Source organism: Dama dama, chromosome 4 (assembly GCF_033118175.1).
Source record: "Dama dama isolate Ldn47 chromosome 4, ASM3311817v1, whole genome shotgun sequence".
In the NCBI taxonomy this organism is placed as follows: domain Eukaryota; kingdom Metazoa; phylum Chordata; class Mammalia; order Artiodactyla; family Cervidae; genus Dama; species Dama dama.
The window spans coordinates 48759346-48781728 of record NC_083684.1 but is presented as its reverse complement, the minus strand read 5'-3'; the positions used below and the strand labels follow the sequence as shown (position 1 = coordinate 48781728).

Genomic DNA, 22383 nt, shown 5'->3' with positions numbered 1-22383 from the left:
TTTCCCTTCTTAAGCCAATCACTGTCACCTCTGCCGTTACTAGACTGGGTCAGAGGCTCCTCTCTCAAGGTGTCTTTCACCCTGGGCAGGCTGGGACGTCGGGTGAAGGGCAGAATCAAGGTATTCACTGCCTCGGGTATGTTCGCTTCTATTCTGGAAAGGCCTCTGTCCGCACCCCAGCCGCACCCCTCCCCTGCAGCAAGAGGCGGGCGACCAGACAGATTCTCCACCTCCTCCAGGGCTCCGCCCCTCCGGGTCGGGGGAAGCGCTTCGCTGGAGGGCACTGGACAGGGGCTCCCGGCCCCGCCCATCCAGCCCCGCCCAGGCCCCGCCCATCCAGCCCCGCCCCCCGGAGTGGGACCTGGTCGGGCTCAGCTGACGCCCCACTTCACGTGACGCTGGAGCTGGGGAAGCATGGCGGCGGCCACCGGGTGAGTGCTGCCGCTGTCCCTGGCCCTTGGCCGGCGGCGCGGAGCGGGGGCCTTGGGCCTGCCGATTGGACAGCGGGTGAGAGCCCCGCGCTGCCAGGCCGCGTCCCCGCCGGGCGGGCAGTGAGGCCGTGGGCAGCGCGCTTCTTCGCGCGGGTCGGTCCTCCGAGCGCTGGGCATCCGGCTGCGAGTCCCCTCCCTGGCCGCTGCCCATTGCCCTCAGGGCTGCCGTGGCGCTCAGGCCCCACCCGCGTGTGTGGCGTCCCCACTGTGCGGCCGAGTTGGGTGTCGGATCCACACGCGCGTTCCGTCATGGAACTCCGATGGGAAGGCGGCGTTGCCAGGGTGCTGGGGTCCTGGGGATCCGGGGAAGAGGCAGCATTTGAGATGGCCTTGGAATCCTCTCCCCTAGCCAGGCAATTTCACTCTTTCTTCAGGGCCCAGATGGAACCTCCTCAGAGAAGCCTTCCCTGAGCACCTTTCCCACTCTTAGCACCACTTGGTTAATAATATAGTACCTTAAAAAAAAAAACAAACAAAAAAAAAACCCAACGAACCTGTTCTTGTCCTCTCTCCATTTAGAGTGTGAGGTCACGGGCTTTGTCTCCTTCATCCCTGGGCCTCATTTGCCTTGCATACATGCCTCATAAATCCTGCCCAATAGAAGAATGGTGAGTGGTCCTAGTGGAAGGAAGTGTGGACAGATGGGCTCACTGAAGCATTGGAGAGTGTCCAAGATGAAGGAACATTCCAACAAAGGTTGAGAGTGTTCTGGGGACAGGGGACAATGGAGTGTGTCCCTGTGCTGGAGGGCACGGTGTCCCAGTTGGCTTTTCTAGACTTTGTCCTAAGGGACTGGGACATTCCAAGGGTTTTAATCTGCTCAGTTTAGATAACTATCTTCTGAGCTCTGGGTGAGTTCTGCCTTTTAGATAACTATTTCCTGAGCTATTGTGAGTTTAGGGCAAGACCTGGCCTGGGGATGCTGGGGCTGGAATGGGGTGTGGTAGATAGAGCAAAGGCACTGCTCTAGATGCCAGGCCCAGAACTGAGATCAGAATGGGGAAACTGGTGGACTAAATGGGCGTCTCTCTTTGGAAGGTACGGAGAATGGCAACAGAAAATGGCCCCCGAGGTTGGGAGAGCTTAGGACAAACAAACACGTTAATACAAATCAAACACATAATAGGACCCTGCTGTATTACAGAAAGAGTACTGGGTCTACCCTTAGGTGTTCACGGGCCACCTGCGTAGATGTCATCCATCTGTCTGCCTCTTGATGGGTGCCTTGGACGTGCACGGGTTCTGAGCTCAGGGGAGAGTGTGGGTGGCCTTCACTCCCTGGATGGTATTTGTGCTAGTCCTTGAGTACCCCTCAGGCAGATAACTAAGTCTCACATGAATGTCATGGAATCCAGGGTCAGACCCTTGAACCCAGCCTGTGACCCTGTCTTAAAGAGCACAGTGAGCAGTAGGTGTGGGCCCGTGCCCAAATGTGGTTCTGTTAGCACTGTATCTGGGCCACCATGTGGTCACAGGGAGTTCCGGTTGCTCCATTTGGGTTCAGGGCTCCATGCTGGTTTGAGGTCTGTGCTACCAAAGGTACAGTGAGCTGGGCTGGTGATTGGATGGGCATGAGCCTCGAGCTGGCTGAATCCTGGAGGGAAGGCCTTTATAGCAAAGCTGATTCTCTGGGCCATGTGCAGTAAAAACAGAGGTCTTGGAAAGGCGTGTAATGCGAAGGGAGACCTGAGAGGTAGCTTCCAGAGCTTGATAGGCCCTCCTTGGCAAGAACCACCCCAGGCTGGTGTTGGTTGCCCTGCTGGACACTTGGAACCCAGCAACTTCCTTAGGTGGAAGAGGCTTTGAGTGTGTTTCCAGCAAAGCTGTGTCCTAGTATGTCTGGGGACCTTGAAGAATGGCTTTACTGCTGTAGTTATAGTTCTTCAAGGTCCCCAGACATACTCAGAGCAGGTCGGAGCGTCAGGCATAATGAGGCACTGCATCACCAAGTCATAGCCACAGTCTCCCCAGGAGTTGAATTTGGTTGCTTATAGAGCCCTCCCTGAACACGGAGCTTCCCTGGCGGCTCAGTGGTAAAAAATTCACCTGCCAATGCAGGAGATGTGGATTTGCTCCTTGCATTGGGAAGATCCCCTGGAGAAGGAAATAGCAACCCACTCCATTATTCTTGCCTGGGAAATCCCATGGAGCCTAGTGGGCTACAGTCCATGGGGTCTCAAAGAATCGGGCACGACTTAGCGACTAAACAACAAGAGTCCTTCCAGATCCTGGGCCCCGGGAGGCCAGGAGACCCAGGTGCTGGTTTGTGCTCCATGTGATCTGGGGAGCATTGGAAGCCCTAAGGTAGTATCTCAGGTTCAACTGGAAACTTGAACTGCTCCTCTGAGGAGTGTTTCAGGGTTGATCCTGCTTTGTCCTACCGGCCTGGGCGAGGACTTCAAGATTGAGACAGAGGGTCCCACAGCCCCCAGAGGGTCTGCTGTGAAGTCACCTCCACACCCCCCGTCCATCCCATGACACTTGATGGAAGGTGTTTTCTCCTTGAGTAGAGATGAGACTGCTCTGCTGTAGCCAGAGCTGCTGAATCGGTACCCCTCATGGCTTTTTCCTTTCTCCTCCTCCCTCTGCCCACTCACTGGCTGGCCCTGGACCGCCCTCACCCTCTCACATACTGTTCTCACACTTGCAGGCTCAGCTCAGGTGGTTCCTCCTCCTAAAAGCCTTTCCTGACCTCCTTCCCCGCCCCCCGCCCCCCACCGCCTCCCTGATTTGGACCTCCAGTCAAAGCTTCCTTCTCAGAACTTCAGAGAATCCCAGTTTTTCCCTGCTGGCAGGATGCTCTTCTGCATCTGCATGCCTGCCCATAGTGGTCAGGTGAGGGGTTGCTCCCCTTCATGCCTCTGCCAGCATCCTTAAGCCCAGGGACTACTTCAGTGTGTGTCTCCAGGGCCCCATGGCTGCCTTGTGATTGGTTCTGGGTGACGTGGTACCTAATGATTTCTCTATGTTAGTCCAGCATGCCATCCTGCTTTCCATGGAGCCCTCAGTAATTGAGGAAGGGAGCTGTGGGCGGGAGTGGGGACAGCACGCTGAGCAGGATGAAGGGATATCTTTAACTCTCTGAGTGACACTCGGGATGGAGGGGCTGCTGCCCAGAGGGCTTTTGCCCAGCGAGGAGCAGCAGGTGAGCTGTCCTGGATGTGTCCCTGTGAGGTCATAGGTCACACTGGAGTCAGCATTTCTGGAGAGCAAGTATCTGGAGGAGTCAGATTCTGGATCAGAGCCTGTCTCCACCCTGATATGAACCTTGTGCTCTTGGAGAAGAGGCAACGAGCTGACCTTGGGGGCTGGGGTGAGGGGTGGGTCTGTGGGAGGCAGACTGGCCAATGAGTGCCCCTTTGCCCTCTGAGGCCCTTTCTCAGGCCTGGTCTGCCTCCACACAGGTCCCTGGTGTGCTTAGCCCTGCTCACCCTCCTCAGGAGAAGGGTAGGCAGAGTGGGAGATGCCGGCCAGCTGCTGGGAGGCCCCTTCAGCCAGGGTGAGAGGGTCGGCCTTGCTGTCAGCCAGCCAGAGGGTTCAGTGCCTGACCTGAGCTGGAGGCTGTGGCTGAGGAATTAGACCAGTCCTTGGCTGGCCTCTCTTGCTGGGAGCTTAGCAGTATGGCCCCATTCAGAAGTGGTGTCACATCACAGGGCAAGGATGTTGTCCTCATCCGTGCTATGGACCCCATGGACATCCATGAGAACTTTTTATCCCTCCCAGCATGACTCCCACGTGGCTCAGTGATAAAGAGTCTGCCTGCCAATGCAGAAAATGCGGGTTCAATCCCTGGGCCGGGAAGGTCCCCTGGAGAAGTAAATGGCAATCTACTCCAGTATTCTTGCCTGGGAAATCCCATGGACATAGGAGCCTGGCATGCTGTAGTCCATGGGGTTGCAAAGAGTTGGATGCGACTGAGCAACTAAACAACAAAAACATGATGAAATAAATTACAGAGGCGTACAAGGAGAACCAATTATATAGGAACACAGTTATTAAGATGTTAGGAAACAAATTTGTGGTATAGTAATATATGCTTCTTTATTAACACATTAAATAATAAAAGCAGCAGGTCTAACCTTAGTGTTGAAGTAGTGATGAGGAAAAGTGGTAATCTTGAGATATGGTAACATCTATAAGGTGACATGAAAATACTTCTGATTTCTGTTCATAGATTCATGCTCTGCTGATACTGCTGTGGTTTGTTGCTTATGTTAATAACTGAAGAAAATGTTAATTTGAAAGAGAGGTTAGAGAAAATAAAGATATAACTTTTTTCCCCATTTAGGTAGGTGGAGTCCCTAAACTCTGTGCATTAATCCCTTGGGTAAGAGCCCAGCAGGTAGCCATTGAGGGAAAGGAGAGGTGGCTTGGTGCTGACTTGGGGGACAGGAGAGGTTTTCCCGGGCATCAGTGTCACACCTTCCATGGGGGCAGGTCACTGGCTGTTTCCTGGGCTCTGGCTGTTGACAGGGGGTGGGCTGGCCCATGAGGGCTGGAGCTTGTTCTGTGGGTCTCTTTGATACCCTGGAGTCTTTATCCGCCAGCCCCTACTGTCTTCCCTGGGCGTTGCCCGTGCCCTTGGCTGCCTGCAGTAAAGTGTGCCTTATTTACACTTGGACTTGGAGATGACCTGGCTTTTGCATTTTAGATTCCAGGTGCCAGTTAGCAAAAGCTCCAGCAGAAACCAGGTGGGGATGTTTTATTAGTGCTGCTTTTGCTGAACTTGCAGGGAGAAGCCACCTGCGATGGCTTTGGGCCCAACATTCTCTCTGAGGGTTGGTTTATGCCATGAGAAATCAAAGGGCATGTCTCTATACCCTTGGATTCTGAGGTGCCCTGCAGTAATAAATGACTGCAGCCGTCAGCCCTGCCCAGGGGCTCTGGCCAGGCTGCCTTTCTCTGTTCTGGCTGAGCCCATGCAGGATTAGGTAGTATTGGAGATTTCCTTTGCAGCAGCAGCTCATGCTCCCAGGGACGGTAGCTTGTCAAGTTTCCTGTCTTGACCTGGGCTGCTCGGCCCTTGGGCCAGAAAACTCCTGTCCAGGTGCCCTGAGGAGTTTAGGTCTCTTAGAAAGTTCTGGATAAGATGAAGTGAAAGTCGCTCAGTTGTGTCTGACTCTTTTTGACCCCACGGACTGTAGCCTCCCAGGCTCCTCCATCCATGGAATTCTCCAGGCCAGAATACTGGAGTGGGCAGCCTTTCCCTTCTCCAGGGGGATCTTCCCAACCCAGGGATTGAACCCAGGTCTCCCGCATTGTGGGTGGATTCTTTACCATTTGAGCCACCAGGAAAGCCCAGATAAGATGACGCCTAGCCCTTCTGAGAGCCTTCCAGGTGGGGATGCTGTGTCAACTTGGGGATGCTGTGTCAACTGGTTTTGTTGTTTAGTTGCTAAGTCATGTCCGACTCTTTTGTGACCCCATGGACTGTAGCCCACCAGACTATTCCATCCATGGGATCATGGAATTTTCCAGGCAAGAATACTGGAGTGGGTTGCCATTTCCTTCTCCAGGGGAGCTTCCCAACCCAAGGATCGAACTCATGTCTTTTGTATCACCGGTGGACTCTTTACCATGAGCCACCCGGACAACTGGTACCTGGTATGTTTAAGGAGGGAGGTGGCGGGGTGAGGTGGGGGGAGCTGAGGTGGGCGGGCTCTGCAGGCTGGGGGCCAAGGCTGGGCATTTTTAGGCACTGGTGCTGTTGAGTCTGCATGGGTCTAGGCAGCTTTGGCCGGGGCCTCTGCAGCGGTCCTTCCCCTTCTGTGCTGTTGGGAGTCCAGAGAGACAAGGCTTTTCCCTGAGCCCACCCCATGGGCTTTGCTGAGTGAGGGGAAAGAACGGGGAAACACAGGGGCCTCTGTGCAGGGGTGCGGGCGGCTGCACTTTCAGTTCCTGACAGCGGGGATGCCGGCCTGTTTGTGAGCCGTCACCCCTTCCTTTCATCCTGGTGCTGAGCATGGCAGGCAAGTGGCCTGGCTGAGAGGAAGCCCTGGCCCCTTGGGTCCACCCTCCCGGGAGGGTGAGGGAGGGCCGTGCCCAGGGAGGCTCTTGTCCCGTCAGCACGTTGGGTGGGCAGGACCTGTCTATCCTTCCTGGCCAGGCCGGTCTAAGGGTGGGGCTTCCTTCCCCTCTGGGGCTGAAATGGCAGCTTTGCACAGCTGTGTGGGTGGCCCCAGGCTGTGACAGTTGCTCACTCAGCAAATCTTTATTGAGCACTTGCCACGTGCCCAGCACAGAGCTTGGTGTGGGGCGGCACTGACCAGAGCAGACCCAGCTCTCTGGGCTCGTGGGGTTTCCGTTCTAGTGGCTGGAGGCGGCCCTCACCCGTGAGCACCGTCTCTCACTGCAGCCCCAGGCAGCGCCCCCTCTCTCTGGGCTGTCCCTGCCCTCCTGGACCTCCGCTGGCTAGAGAGCTTGCAGGGCCTCCCTCCGCACAGGTCACACGCCCCTGCCTAACTCCTGCCCTCTGGCCCTGACCTTGCTGGCCCCCAGCCCACTCACTGGGACTGCCCTTCCTCCACTTAGTCATTCATGCAGCTCTGTTTTGGGCTTCCCAGGTGACGCCAGTGGTAAAGGACCCACCTGCCGGTGCAGGAGATGTTACAGACCTGGGCTCGATCCCTGGGTGTGGAAGATCCCCTGGAGGAGGGCATGGCAACCCCCTCCAGCATTGCCTGGAGAATCCCATGGACAGAGGAGCTTGGTGGGCTACGGTCCACAGGGTTGCAGAGTCGGACACAAATGAAGCGACTTAGCATGCATGCACGCATGAAGCACTGTTTTAGGGGCCTGGAAGGAGGTGGTCCCCACCCTCATGGAGCTTACATTTTACCTGGGGAGACAACGAGCAAGTAAACATATACCATTAGACAGTGATGCGTGCTCTAGAGAGGTGGGAAGAGAGCAGTGGATAGGTTTGGGTGGGGTTGTTGGAAAAGTTTCCGGGAAGAGGGGTTATGTCTGCAGAGGCCTGGATGAAGGGAGAACATGACCCTGGTCGGCAGTAGGAGAGGGTGTTCCTTATGGGGAATAGGAAGGCCCCAGGTGGGAGCGTTCTTAGGGTTTAGGGAAGAGTATGATGCCCGTGTGGCCCGCCTCAGCGCCTTGTGGCTGGGAGGAAGTCTGCACTGGGTTCTAAGTGCGCTGGGGTGGCCAGGACATGGGGAACGGCTGGGTGACTCTTCAGAGGATTTTATTGCACAGAGAGAGAGAGAGAAGTAGATGCTGGTGGGTAGAGGTCAAGGGGCGTGTTTTTACTTATTTTAAAGATGGGTGAGGTTCCTGTACGTCTGAATGCTGAGAATGGTCCCCAGAGGGGAAAATTGATGCTGGAGCAATGCAAGGGGTTGCAGGGGTGGGGAGAAACATGAGGGGTAGCTCAGGCCACGCCCAGGTGGAGGGGAGGCCTCAGCACAAAGGCCGCAACTTCTGGATCCTTCTTGTCATGGTTCCCCCTCAGGCTGGCTCGGCTCAGTGCCTGGTGCTGAGTGCCGTGTGTGTGTGTGTGTGTGTGTGTGTGTGTGTGTCTGTGTGTGTGTCTGTCTATGTCTGTGTGTGTGTCTGTGTGTGTGTGTGTGTCTGTCTGTCTGTCTGTGTGTGTGTGTGTCTGTGTGTGTGGTGTCCCAGCTCAGGTGAGAAACAACCCGGGCTGCCGGGTCTGTGACCTACAGAACAGATGCAGCCTGCGGACACGTGGGCAGGGATCCAGTGTCCTCTGGGAAAACATCTCACATGGATGGGAAGCTCCTTGAGGGCAGGAACTGGAGGGTAGGAAGTGTGTCTGGGCACCGTTATAGAGTCTCCCTCGGTGGCCTCATCTGTCTGCTGGTTAAACAGACCCAGCTGCCCCTCATCCCACTTGTCTGGCGCTCAGGGCCAGGAGGGGAGGGTGTGGTTGACAGCCCCTGTGGTCCGCCGGCGGCCGGGCAAGGAGCTGTTTCCGGATCACGCGCAGGTCGAGCTTGGATCAGCTTGCCACGTGCTAATGGGGGTCCGGTGTCAGGCTGAGCCCTGAGGCCGCCCCAGACTGTGCATAGGGCATGTGCCTGGCGGTGCTAACAGAAGCCTGCTTGTGTCTTTGCAGACCCTCGTTTTGGCTGGGGAACGAAACCCTGAAGGTGCCGCTGGCTCTCTTTGCGCTGAACAGGCGGCGCCTGTGTGAGCGGCTGCGGAAGAACCCGGCGGTGCAGGCGGGCTCCGCGGTGGTGCTGCAGGGCGGCGAGGAGACGCAGCGCTACTGCACTGACACCGGGGTGATCTTCCGCCAGGTGAGCGCTGCCGGCAGCTTCCCGCCTCTCTGGGTCTGCGCTGGGCCTCCTGTAGGCCGTCTGCCCTCCTCCAGCACCAGGCCGGGTGGGTCTGGGCAACTCTGCCCTCCTGAGGGACCAGGAGGAGGTTCTTTCTCTGAAGGCAGGCCAAGGCCGAGGTCCCCAGGGGGCCCCCACTCCGGAGGCAGAGCTGTCACCAATCAGCCTCTGCTCTCTCAGATCAGAGTACAGAGGGATGATGTTCCTGGGGAGCAAGCAGGCAAGGCTTCCTGGAGGAGGCAGTATTGGGCATGGACCCTGAAGGCCAGTGTGAATTCTGACAGATGGAGCTGGGGTTCGGTGTTCTGGGTGGGGGAATGGTATCCACAGGATTGGACCCCAGAGGGTGGGCTGGGCAGCCTTCCCTGGGCTGGGAGAGGTGCTGTTGGGGAGGGCTGAGTTCCTGTGACCAGATTTTGCCGCAGCAGGAAGAATGGACTGGTGCTACAGAGGTCCTGGGAGGAGGAGGCGTGGAAGCAGGGTCTGAACAGGAGTTCAGTGCCCTGGCATTCATCCCAGCTTGGCCAGTGCTGACCCCTTGGGTTTGGTTTCCTCCCCTGGGAAGTGATCCAGGGGCTCCTCAAAGTTCTAGAACCCTGGGGGATGGCGGCGGGTGGCTAAGCTGTAGAAAGCCAGCCTGGATGTGATGGCCTCTGGCGTCACTCAGTTCCCAGGGACAGGAACAAGGACAGTCATCAGAGGCTCACCCAGGGGGCCCTAGGCTGCCCCCACTTTATAGATGAGGAAATAGACTCAGCGGGAAATGACTTGCCAGAGGGGGAGCTGGGATTAATTAGAACCCATCTGCTGACTCCAAGTCTCCCAGAGCAGGGGTCTGATGCACTGGGAACTCCCTGGGGCCAGGCAAGGCCTAGAGGACATGGCTGTCCAGCATCCAGGTCAGGGAGCAGGCAGGGGAATGGGAAGGGAGCTGAGCATGGAGAGCAGACAGCAAAGCATGGCCTCCGCAGCTGGACAGTGTCTACCCTTCGCGGCACAGGCCTAGATCCGCTGCTGGGAGCCATGGAGCACGCAGCACCTTCCACACAAAGTGTCTCCTACTGGAGGGCTTCCCTCTGCCTCTTCGTTCCTGCCGTCCCTGGTCTGCTGGAGACGTGGAGGTCTAAACAAGTTTTCTCTGCCTCGTCCTGATGCTTCTTGAGGTTTCCGTAGTCTATGGTTTAAAAACCAATCTCCTAAATTCAGCTGTTGGCTCCCTTACTGATGTTTTATGCAAGATTAATTTTAGAAGAGCGCCTCCTCCACTTCATACCTTTACAACGATATTTTAGCTCCGTGTTTAATGCTAAACACTGAAGTCATCAGCTGCCCCGGGGGCGGGAGAAGGAAGGAAGAAGTCCTAAATGGAGGAATCTGCTTCTGAGCAGATGCCCGGCCTGGGCGTCTTAAGTCAAGGTGGAACCTTGCCTGCCTGCAGGCAGTGGGGGTGGCAGAGAGGTGGGGAGGGACAGGAGGATGCAGGTAGGGCGTTGCCAGATCTGTGATGCTCTCGGGAACCGAGTTTTAACCTGTCCTGTCTGGGACCTGAGGGGTGTGGCGGGGAGGCAGGGATGGCGGGTGGGCCTGGGACATGGGCATGAAGCGGGGTCCAAGCAGCCAGCCAGGAGGAAAGAGATGGCAGTTGGTTGGAGTCGGGGGCACAGTGCTGAGGTGCAGGGCAGTGTGAGACTGGGGTCCAACTTCAAGAGCTAGGGAGACTGAGTCTCCTCTCTGGGGTGTGGGGAGGAAGGCACTCGGTCAGACTCCCCACCTCTCTCCTTGTGCCTTAAGTTTCTGTCCTGCCGACTGGGTGACCTGGGTCCTCGTTCCTGCCATAGGAATCCTTCTTTCACTGGGCGTTTGGTGTCACCGAGCCGGGCTGCTACGGCGTGATCGACGTGGACACTGGGACGGCCACTCTGTTCGTGCCCAGGCTTCCTCCCAGCCACGCCACCTGGATGGGCAAGTAAGGAGCAGTCTGGGGCTGTGAGTGTGCCTGCTGGCCACTGGCTGGGGGCTGTGAGCGTGCCTGCTGGCCACTGGCGGGCTGGGGGCGGGGGCACGGCCTGGCCTGTGAGTGGCAACGGGGGAAGGTTAGCAAGGGGCAAGGCTTAGTGGGCAAGCGTATTAACAGCCTGCTCTGGGCTGGAGCCCAGTGCCCTTGGATGGGAAGGAGTGTCAGAGCCGGAGCCGCAGACTTTTCATGTTTGTTTGGAGGTGGTGTTTGTTAATACTGAGATTCCGGATTCCCGGCTGTGTTGAGATGCCTGAGGCCTTGGCTCTGGGCAGGGGGGACCTTCACTCCTGTGTAGCGTCCATGGGAGGCGGCCCCACCCTGGTGTGCTGGGGTTGGCTTTGGCCAGGGAGGACATCCTGGGGTCCTTCTCTGAGGCCTGTCACAGATTACATGCTGTCACGGGGTGCCTCCCATGTACTGGCCTCTGGGCTAAGCCATGAGGGGCCGAGGATGTAGGCCCTGCCTCCGGTGGCTCAGCTGGGAGACAGGGTCATGCTCAGGGGTATGCTGTGTGATAAGCTTGGGGCCAGAGGCCTGAGTGAGGCTGAGAGGCTGCCACACTCATCATCTGGGGTGTCTGCCAGTGTCAGGACCCTTGGCCACATCCGCTGCTCCCAGGAACTGTTCCTGCCAGCTCCAAGGTGCTGAGGTGGAGGCTGTACTTAACTGGGCACGCTTGAGGTGATCAGAGGATTCCGCTAGATGCTCTCCACCTTCTAGCATGTCATTTCTGCCAGGAGAGTGCTTATTCTGGGCTAATGTACAAATTTCAGCCTTCGCTGCCTTGTGTCCCAACGCTCATTGCCAGGTCGGCTGGTGGGTCTGTGGCTGGTTTGAATGACGAGGCGTCTGTGCAGAGGGCCAGGGCAGGGCCCCCCAACCTCAGTGGGCTTCTCCAGGGAGCGGGTCTGACCACTGTTGGAGCCTCCAATGCCTTATCTGTGGAACAGCCATGGTGCCACTCACGAGGCATCACCAGGGCTTTAGTCAGTCACTGTGCGGTGGTTACACTGTGGGACGGTCACTGTGGTATGGCATTTGAGTGAGGCAGTGAGGATGCTGGGCACAGGCAGCTTGTAATGTCCACAGTATTTATGGCCATTCCCTATGGAGAGTTGGAATCATTTCCCTCCTGCCTGGCTTGGTCAGGACCTGGGTCATGGCCTCAATGCATAAACGTGGCTGGGTCACTGTGTGACTTCTGAGTGAAGTGAGTGTTAGTCGCTTAGTTGTATCTGACTTTTTGTGACCCCATGAACTATAGCCCTCCAGACTCCTCTGTCCATGGATTTCCCAGGTGAGAGTACTGGGGTGGGTAACCATTCCCTTCTCCAGGGGATCTACTCAAACCCAGGAATTGAACCCAAGTCTTCTACATGGCAGGTGGATTCTTTACCATCTGAGCCACCAGGAGAGCCTGTGACTTCTGGGGCTAGACTGTAAATTGTGCTGTAGTTTCCATCAGGATCTCGTTCCTCAAGCCCAGCTGCCACGTGGTGAGGAACCCAGACTCACTGTGTGGAGGGCCCAGGGCCGGCTGTCAGCCAACAACCCCCGCTGGAGCCCCAGCTCTCTTGGGACTCTTCCCGAGCCCCGACCTGCAGGGTCTGTGGGCGTGGTACGTGGTTTTTTACTCCCCTACGGGTCAGGGTGGCTTGTCACAAAGCCCTGGTGACTGCAGGAGTTCCCTGGTGAGAGTTTAGATCTGGTCTGGGTGAGAAGCCTCTCCCAGAGCCCTCCCTGCACCCTGAGGTGATCACCAAGCTGCAGCCTCAGCCCTTCCTGCCAGGGGCGTGTCCGGGGCCCCTGTGCCTGGATGGCCCCCGTGGCCTTGGCCTGCCCGCCCTCTCAGCCTCCCCGTGGCCCTGCCTCCTGGCCCCAGCTGTGCTGAGATGCCCAGAGCATCAGAGACGCAGTCCCGTGAGACGTGGGTGTGGACAGTGGTGAGTTTCCATCAGGAGGCGTGGCGGTGCTCTGAGGGCGTCCCCCCTTCTGACCACTGATGCTGCTTACCCAGGGCTGACTCTTGCCAGAAGTCAGGGAGTGCCTGTCCACGGGGTAGGGTGCACACCCTCCAGGGTGTGGCTCCTGGCCCTGGGGACTCCACACAGCTGAGCAGGTCTCACCCTGCCTCCCCACAGCCAAATGGCATTTGGGGGGTTTTGTTTCGGCCGCTTGGCATGACATGTGGAATCTAGTTCCCTGACTAGGGATATAACCCTTGCCCCCTGAAGTGGAAGTGCAGAGTCTTAACCCCTGGACCACCAGGGATGTCCTAACATGAGGATTTAAAACTCTGGACCTGACTGGTCAGGGAGCAGCTGTTAGCGGTTGCCTGTTCTAGAGTATGGTGTTGCTGCTGCTGCTGCTCCTAAGTCGCTTCAGTCATGTCTGACTCTGTGCGACCCCATAGAGAGCAGCCCACCAGGCTCCCCTGTCCCTGGGATTCTCCAGGCAAGAGTACTGGAGTGGAGTGCCATTGCCTTCTCTGGTTCTAGAGCATAGTCTTCAATAATACAAGAATGATCTTCTGCACTCTGACCATGGCTGCGTTTCAGAGCTGCTGTTAAAAAGTTCTTCTCTAGTCTGTCCCTGCTTTGCCAGGGCAACTGACTGTGTGGTGTGGATTTTGGAGGGTACAGATGGGTCTGCAGGGCACGTCTCCCTGTCGGAAAGGCTCCAGGTGGTCTGGGCAGGCCAGACGGAGCAGGCCAGTCCCCAGGGCATTCTGGCTCTGCAGCAGAGAGCTAGCCCCTTGTCTCTGGCAGACCTGGCTCTCCTCCGTGCCTACCCCATCTGGCCTTTCCCTCCCTCTGCTCTGGTGTGACCTTCTACTAGTCCGCGTGTCCCAAGCCTTTGGGAGAGAAGGCGGCATGTCGGGCAAAGGGCAGTGGAAGGGTTGGACTGTCTGAGGCTGGAGTGGGGAGTGGCTGGATCTGATGTGCGGAGCTGATCAGACACTCCTGATCAATAGGGCGGGAGCGAGGCTGGCGGGATTACCTGGCCTTTGTGATCAAAACCCGCCAGCCTGAACGTTTGACCTTCAGCTCCTCAGCTTCCTTCTGAGTCTCTCTCTGATAGCTTTTGAAAATTCTGCTGGCAGATACTGCAATCCGAAGTCGCCCAGGGAAACAGCACCCCCGTCTCCACATTTGCTGCTTCCTGTGTAAACAGCCTGTCCTGTCATCAAGGCTTCAGACGCAAGGGGCCCGAGGGCAGCCGGTGGCTCAGGCTGTTCCTCACCCTGGGCCGTTGTGGGGACGGGAATGTGGTAGTTTCTATTTTGTTTTTATTTGGCATCTTTGCTTGTACAAGTCTGGTGGTTTTTTTGTTGTGAGAGTGTTTCCTGTCATTTCCATCAGAATTGGGCTCAGCTGATGGCAGTTTTGGCCCCCGGGGTGTCTGGGGTCCTCTGAGCAGGCGGGAAATTGGCATCCTGGGGAAGCTTCAGCACGGATAGAGGGCGAACGACTCTGGGCCAGGTTGGGGGACCCCTTCTAGGACCTTGGCAGCCTGGCTGTGTTCTGCTCCCACCCCTGGCTGAGACCTCAGGCTTGAACGTGAGAGAGTGTGGCTGGCCTGGAGTTTGTAGGGAGGAGGGAGGTGTCTGCAGGGCTGAGGCCCTGAACATGGCACTTCTGGTGTGGGAACTGAAGTGTGTGTGATGTGTCTGCAGCGTGTGTGCTGTGTGCATGTGTGATGTGTGTGGGTCTGTGTGTGGGGCGTATAGGGGGTATATGTGGTGTGGTATGTGTATGGGGTGGTGTGTGTGTAGGGTAGATGGCATAGGAGTGGGGTGTGGCACAGTATGTGTGGTGCAGTGTGTGTATGTTGTATGGTTGTGGTGTGGTGCGTATGTGGGGGGTGTGGGGTGTCTTCACAGCCCCTGCCCCCCACCCTGTACACACAGCTGGGTCACAGGATGATGGCTGCCTCAGCCTGTCTGGTGGCCTGGTCCTGGCTCCCTTGTCTTCAGGATAGTGATGAGAGGTGCAGGCCTCCCAGAGGAGGAGGACCGAGGGAATTCCTTTGGCTCTGACCCCAGGCAGCCTGAGGCCTGGCAAGGGGTTTTGCCAGGATGCTCAGCAAGGCTCCTGTCCATCACCTCTGCTCCCTGCACCAGCCTCTCTGAGAATTGCCGCCTTGCCCCCAGGATCAGTGACCCGCACTTTGGAGAGTCCTGCTCTTCTTTCTTAAGCTAACAGAACCCCGACATGGTTGCCATCTTCATTCCGGAGCTGGTGTGGGGCGCTGGGTGGTGAGCAAGAGGGGAAGAGCTGCAGGCAGGCTCCGGCTGCTGGACATGGATGCTGACGGCTGTAATTTGGCCCTGTTACTGGTTCATTAGCCACATGCAGGTGGTCAGCTCGCCAGCTAGACCTGTGCTTGGAAATTTTATTTTCTAGAGGGTTTCACTGTGTCTGCCCCGTGGGCGTTAGTTGAAAGTTTCCTTCTCAGGGGAGGCCCCGCACAGGGTATTGGCACTCAGCGCGCCCGCCCTGACTCTGAGTTCTAGGAGAGGCCTCCCCTGTCGCCTGCTGGGCCCAGTTGCCAGTGGAGAAGGCCTGCATGGGCCGGGGCCGTGGACACCGGCTCCTTCCTGAAGATGTGAACCCTTTTGAGAGGGGGCCCTGCCTCCTCTCTCCTGCCAGAGCTTCCCCTTCCTTTTTTGTACATTTTTTTTAATTTTAATTTTTTATTATTAATTTTTTAATACCCAAAATATTTTGCATTGAGGTATAGCTGATTAACAGTGTTGTGGGAGATTGAGGTTGCCCCTTCCTTTTGAAGGGAGAGTTTCCGGGGTGGGCTTGGCTTCCCTGCTGGCCCACTCTCTCGCATCCAGTTGCTGCCACTTGGATCTCCCATATGATGAGATCTGGCCCGAGCTGCCCTGCTGGACTCCAGACTCCAGTCTGGGCAGCGTGCAGCTCTCCGTGTGGCTGCGGCCGGCCCAGCGCTTGGTGGGCATGGAGTTGCCCAGTGACCTCTCCTGCAGGGCTTGTGTGGACATGGCACTCCTTTTCCTGTCAATCCCTCTGGTGGCTGGGTGACGTGGTGGTCTGGCACACTTATCTCTTACGGTGCCACTTAAATGATTTTTACTAGAATTGGCGCCAAAACATGAAAAATAAGTACTATTCCAACTTAACTATCCCTATCCTTTAGAAAGAAGTGACATGCTAAGTGCCAGAGAAGATGCAGTTGGTTATTCCTGTTGAGAGCCAGGCCTGTGGCTAGTTGGTTGACTCGGGGCCCTTGAGGCCCATGTGCACTCTGGACTTGTTGAGGTGGGCAAAGGGCGTTTGGTGGGGCTGACTTCCCAACTCGCTTCCTCTTGGACATCAGAGCAGCAGCATCTGCCTCTCCCGTGGGCTGGCTGGCCCCTTGTGGCTCCTTGGCTCCCGTGGCAAGTGGGCTGGCTCGTGGCTAGTGGGTGAGGGGTGGACAGGCAAGCACACAGCCCTGGGCCACCCATGGGTCACAGCTTCCTGTGCTCCTCTCTCCTTTACTCCCTCCTCCGCCCCCCCTCCACCAGTTCCTCCCTGTTAAGACTTTGACCTCAGGCTGAATACATGGAGATGTTCCCAGATCTGAAGTCTCCTGGGTTTCTGCTGAATCCTGATTGACAAGACCCCCCACCCCCGCCCCGCCCCCGGGCAAGGGCCAGCAGGAGCACGATTCCTGCGGTGTCCCTTGGCAAGGTGGCTTGGGAGACCTGGGAGGGTTAGGGTCCCCAACAAGAGGTGAGATGAGAAGGTCAGTGTCCAGGCTAATGGCCGAGACACCCGCTGTAGGATCATCGAGGCCGGCCTCGGAAGCAGGCCCTTAGCTCTTCCTGACTCTTTTGGGAGTTTGCTTTTGATGTCTGTCACAGCTGGAGCAGATGGAGTGACGGGGGCCCACAGGTGAACTGGGGACCCACCGAGGTTGTTGAGTGTCTATCCTTAGCTGGGGCTGGAGTCACAGCAGTCATCGGGAACATGGTGATGACCCCAAGGTCCCTACCTCTTGCCCTTCTGGCCTGCGCTTCTGTGTGTGGCTGCAGGGTCACCTGCAGAGTGTCACCCCTTAGTAGCAAAGGGTCAGCGAGCTCTTGGCAATAAGCCTTGGAGCCAGGGCCTCCAGTGTCCACGCGGGGTGCTTGTCATTAGTTCCTGCCCCATGTAGCTGCTATGGTCAATGCTAACGGAGGCACCAGACTTTGGCCATTTACCTTTGAGTCCTGTCTCAACCACAGAAGCTGATGCAGTTGGATCCTGAAAGTTTAATTAATGATGGGAGCTTGACACCCAGTGCCCATGTCAGAGAAGCCAGAAGGGAGCTGAAGCAAAGAGGGTTCTGGGACAGTGAGCTGCCCGTTGCCAGGGGCCACTGTCTCCCCAGCCCAGCTCGCCCCCTGGGGCTGTGAGCGCCCTGCTGCTAATTCCCAAGGCCACCTGTCTGTCCATGGATCATGCTGTGTGTTTCCTGGCCACAGTCCAGGCTGGGCTGCCTGTTTGGGTGGAAGGAAAATTCCCACTCAGGGGATGGGAGTCTGTTTTCTGGGTAGTGATGCTGTTACCTCAGAGGTGCGTGGAGCTTGCTCTCAGAGGTGGTCGTCTCCAAGTGCCCTCTTCCTTATCCCCTGTGGGCCTCCCAGGCGCACTGTCCTTGGCACCTCCCCCTGCCTGTCTGCTCATCCTTGACAGCCCAGGAAACACACTCCAAAAGCCATCTGCTGCTTCCTCTGAGACCTCCTTTGGATCTGACACTTAGTGACTAGAGTACCACACATCGCAGGTAGGGGAAGGGCGAACCCCCTGAGCTGATGCAGTGCCCAGGCATGGGATGGCACAGGGCAGTGTGTGTATGTGTGTGTGTGTGTGAGACTAGACTTGGGTTGGACACCCTTCTCCTGGGTGGCTAATGCTCCTGATGTGAGCTCTGTCACCAGCAGTGACATTGATTCATTTTTCCCACCAAGAGGCTGGGGGATGGGGGTGGCGCTTGCTGGACCCGCCAGCCCTGCCCAACACAGCCATGACCACGGTCAGCACACACGTGATCGTGAGCCGGGCAGGGGCAACTCAGCCACCTCCGCTCCGGGTCTTTGTCTTCTCACCAGCTGATTTTTTAGGGACGATGAGTAAGCTTGAGTGTTTCTCATCACAGTGAGTAATACTGTTATTGACTTCTTTAAAATGTTAATTTTTAATTTTTAAACTTCCTTTAAAGAGGCTCCGTGGGGGCCTGGGAGGCAGCTTATTTCACTCCCCAAAGAGTAGGGTGTGCTGACAGGCTGCCCTTGGACTCTCCCTGGTGGGTGGAGGAAGGGTTGTCCCTACTTGCTGCCAGCGGCGAGGGTCACAGACTCGAAGGAAGAGCAGAGGTCGGCTGGGAAGGTGGAGGGAGGCAGGCGGGGTTCAGCGGTCTCTCTGTGGTCCAGTGTCCTTTGCCCCCTGTCCCCGAGTCTGTGTTGGGCAGACTGGCTTGGTGCCAGGTGCTGGATTGGGTAGGAATGGGCCTTAGACTTGGGGGTGGGAAGGCAGCCGGGGCCCAGCCAAGGCCAGACCCTGACCCTGGCTTTCTTTGTGCTTCTTTTGAGGATCCACTCCAAGGAGCACTTCAAGGAGAAGTACGCCGTGGATGACGTCCAGTACACAGACGAGGTCAGTAGTGGCTGACCCCTTCCCCTGCCGCAGCCTGGCTTGACATTGTGGGGCAGCATGGGCCAGCCACCAGCCCCCTTAGCAGTGCCGGAAGCGTCTGGTACCTGGGAGGTGGCCGCTGAGCTGCCTGGGGGAGGCTATCTCTGTGAGGGTCTGATCAGGCTCGGCTGGACCTTCATGTATCGGGAGGCCCTCTCGCAGGCCCTCATCAGCTGCAGATGCTGCTGTCAGAAAAGCCCCAGGCTGCGAGAGGCCTGTGGGGTGGGGTGGACTTGGAGGTCCCCTGGCTATACTTTTATTTATTTATTGGCTATGCCACAGAGTTTGCGAGATCTTAGTTCCCCAACTAAGGATGGAACCCGGGTCACGGCAGTGAAAGCGTGGAATCCTCACCGCTAGGCCACCAGGGAACTCCCCCCAGCTTTAATCTTCTTCCTAGTGTGCTTGGCCAATAGTGTGTGGCCAGGGTAGGGATGCAACTGTCTTCCTGGGACTTTGAATCTGTCCCCAGTCCAGGCAATTGGAAGCAGCTGCCCCTGACTTCCACTGCTGTTAGAGCAGGGGGAGATGCCCATGCTTAGTTCTCATTTTGTTCCGATCCTCTCTTTTGGTGGGTGTGTCCCTCCTGCCTTTGTAAACTGCATTGTAACATTATTGCCCTTTGGGACCTTGACCTTCTGGGTCTCCTGGGTGTGAAACCTGGAGGTGGGCAGCCTGGGATGGGTCCTGGGGCTCAGCCCACCAAGTCAGAGCCTCCCAGCCACAATCTGATGGTTTTGCTTCTATGAGTAGGAGGTGAGCAGTGGCAGGAAGAGGGTGAACTCAGCTCCACTTACACTGTGATTTCTGGGGAGAAGGAGAGCTGGCTTCTAGATGAGGTAAAACAGAAGAGGTCTCGTGTCAGGACAGGAAAGCCTGTAATGATGGTCTAGGATTACAGCCCCACAGACCAGCTCATTCTGAGTCTGTGTTTAGGAAGCAGAATCTTAAGTGAAGGCATCAGTGGAGTTGAAAACAGGGAGCTTTCAGCAGGCCCCTCTATCATCAGTGTCATCGGCCTTGTCGTGCCTGTTTCTCCTGTGGATCTTACTGGAAACGAGGGCTCTTGTGGACTGGGGGAGAGGTGCTTCACCCTGGGGCGGCACCTGCAGGTTCCAGGAACCTCAGTAACTCTTATGGATTCCCTCCTCCCTCTGCCCTGTGCTGTGGGGGCCAGAGTCTCACCCTGATAAAAGGAGGAGGCCAAGGCTCCAAGCAGCGAAGGGCCTCATCCACAGCCCCACCAGTGTGGAGTACCAGACTTGGATGTGACCTCAGAGCCTGTGGACCCCAGAGGTGCACCCTCCACCCCCGCCTGTGCCCTGTCAGAAGTGAGCAGGTGCTGCTGGACGCGCCTGTAGAGCTGACAAGGCCCCCAAGTGCCTTGGATTTTCTGTGGCTTGACTTGGAGCCCAACCAAAGTACAGATGGCTAAGCTGGGAGGCACTCAAGGTGCCCGGGGCTGCTCCATCACGGACGGTGACAGGAAACCCTTTGTCTTGGGCCGGTTCTATGAGGCTTGGCTCGATCTAACCCTCAGACAGCCGTGGCTGTCTGCACAAATCACAGACAGGAAGCAGCTGACACGTGTCTCCTCTGAAAGAAGGCAGGAAGCCCCCACCCCAGGGCATGGCCTGTCACTTGATACCACATGCAGGTGGCTGATGTAGCAAACCTGGCTGTTTAGTCCCCCCTCCTCGTATAGGTGATCCTGAGTTTAATTATTGAGAAGGTCGAGTGAATAGTGGCTCCCCTGAGAGGGTGGGGCTCAGGAAAACGTTGAGAGGGGCTAGGCATTGCCGTCGAGGTGCAGTGCAGAGGCTGTGTCCCTGGTGATGGGAGCTGGCCTGGCAGAGGGCAAGTCTTGTGTCCTCTTTTGTGGCACCAGACAGGTATTGCCAAGGTCACTGACTCAGATATAAGAGACCTTGGTGACAGCCCAGTGGCTGATACCCCCTGTCTCCCCACCTCAGTGGGTAAAGGCATCAGGAAGAGGTGTGCCCCCGATCGCTCTGTGGGACACTGGCCCCAGGTTACCGGATACCCCAATTGTTCGTGAGTAGATGCACATCCATGTTGTTTATGGTCATTCCCCACATTTAAATTTTAGGAACAATTTGAAAATTTTAAATGCATTGCTGTATTTAAAAACTATTGTGCAGCCCTGTTTCAGACTGCCATGATAAAGGTTCATTTTTTAAAAAGCTTTGCTTTTTGCATCGTGAACCCAGCTTCCTGGAGCAGTAGGAGCTTGTTTTGACAGTACTGGTCAAGGATCGTCCAGCCCCCTTTTCTGGATCATCACCCTTGAAGAGTGGCCAGCAGGCCTGGTGGAAGCCTTAGGTGCGAGGGTGCAAGAGGAAGCCTCTGACTGTCCCCAGGGAAGGATCCTTGTCCACAGGGCTCTGAAGCATTCTGTGTTTGCTGTCCACCTCAACCTGCCGGAGAGGCCAGGCTGTCTGGGAAACAGGTGCTATAGCATGAAGTTAGGCAGGGGTGTTTAACAGCACTGGTGCGTGAGAGCTGGTGGGTCCCCAGTGACCGCTGCTCCATGGAAACAAGGCCCTGTGTGACCGGAGCTGTGTCATCCTGTATGTGGAGTGGCATTTCCCACTGGTGACGCATAGCTGCCTCCCGTCACCTTAATTTCAGAGGCATGGAATCAGGGTGTGCCGATGAGAGTGTAGCAGTAATGGGTCTCCACAGGGAAGGGTGGATGCGGCTGCCCGGCTCGGGGAGGTTTCACAGCCGCAGAGGTAAGCAGGGCCCACTCAAGAGGTCGTGATCAATAAAAGACGCTGTCCTGCCAGGACCGTCAGACGCCCGGCCCGCCACGTCAGTCCTCCTCCATCCGTCTGCTCCTTCTCCTCTGTTATCCCCCACCAGCACGTCCTGAGTCGCAGCAGAGAAGAAAACCAGCAGCCAGCACATTTGTCATCCTCCTCCCCTCTCCCAAGGACAATAGCGCCTACAATCCCCAAGTGCCCGCTCGCGCTCTGGCTCTGCTGCTGCAGTTGACAGACCCGCTCCACGCTGATGAATGTAGACCCTTCAGTCGCCGTAACAACACACCCAGGGCTGACAAGCACGGCTCCGGTTCCTTCTAATGAGCCGCCCCCTCCTCAAGGAGGGCCTGGGGAGTGTCAGTGACTCAGCGTGCTGTGGTGCGTGCAGCTCGGAGGCCGGGCTTCAGTCATTCTCAGAGCAGTTACTGAGCAAACGAGGAGGGCCTGGGGAGATGGAGCGTCGGTGGGAGGGTGGTTGGTACACACCCGGGACTCATCAAAACCTTGACAAAGTGTGGGGCTTGTCAGACAGCAGTTTCCCTAAATCAATTTTTTTTTTTTTAAGAAAGCCATTTTTTTTAAAGATAATTTATTTTAAGGAAATAAAGACTCTATACCAGGATGTCCATTGTCATGATTTATAATAATTATTAGAAATAATGTAAGTGCCCACAGAGGAATGAGTAAATAAACTATGCCAGCTCTGTTAAGAGACTAGGACACGGCGCAGCTCTGCACTCTGCTGTCTTTTAACTGTGAACCTGGTTAGATGAAGTCTTAAGTTTTTTATTTTATTTTACTGTTTATTTTGGGGCTTCTCAGGTGGCTTAGTGGTAAAGCATCCACCTGTCAATGCAAGAGACGTGGGAAGAGATGTGGGAAGAGATGCGAGAAGAGATGCGGGTTTGATCCTGGGGTCGGGAAGATCCCTTGCAAAAGGAAATGGCAACCCACTCAAGTATTCTTGCCTGGGAAATCCCAGAGGAGCCCGGAAGGCTCCTGTCCATGGGGTCACAGAGTCAGACTCAACTGAGCAACTGAGCTTGTGTGCACGCAGTGTTTATTTGTTTGGCTGCATCAGATCTT

At 56.5% G+C, this 22383-nt stretch overlaps 1 protein-coding gene across 3 annotated transcripts in view; it reads left to right on the top strand.

Moving 5' to 3' along the window:
• Window positions 1–276: 276 nt before the first annotated feature.
• Window positions 277–22383, top strand: part of PEPD (peptidase D) — a 118657-nt gene continuing 96550 nt past the window's right edge. For 2 of the 3 annotated variants that reach the window (XM_061138963.1, XM_061138962.1), the window contains exons 1-4: window positions 277–431; window positions 8581–8764; window positions 10642–10769; window positions 18409–18472. In XM_061138963.1, coding sequence (XP_060994946.1) covers window positions 415–431; window positions 8581–8764; window positions 10642–10769; window positions 18409–18472 — 393 coding nt within the window. In that variant the 5' untranslated portion in view covers window positions 277–414. Of the gene's footprint in view, window positions 508–8580; window positions 8765–10641; window positions 10770–18408; window positions 18473–22383 lie in introns of all 3 variants that reach the window. The other variant, XM_061138964.1, reaches the window with a different exon arrangement.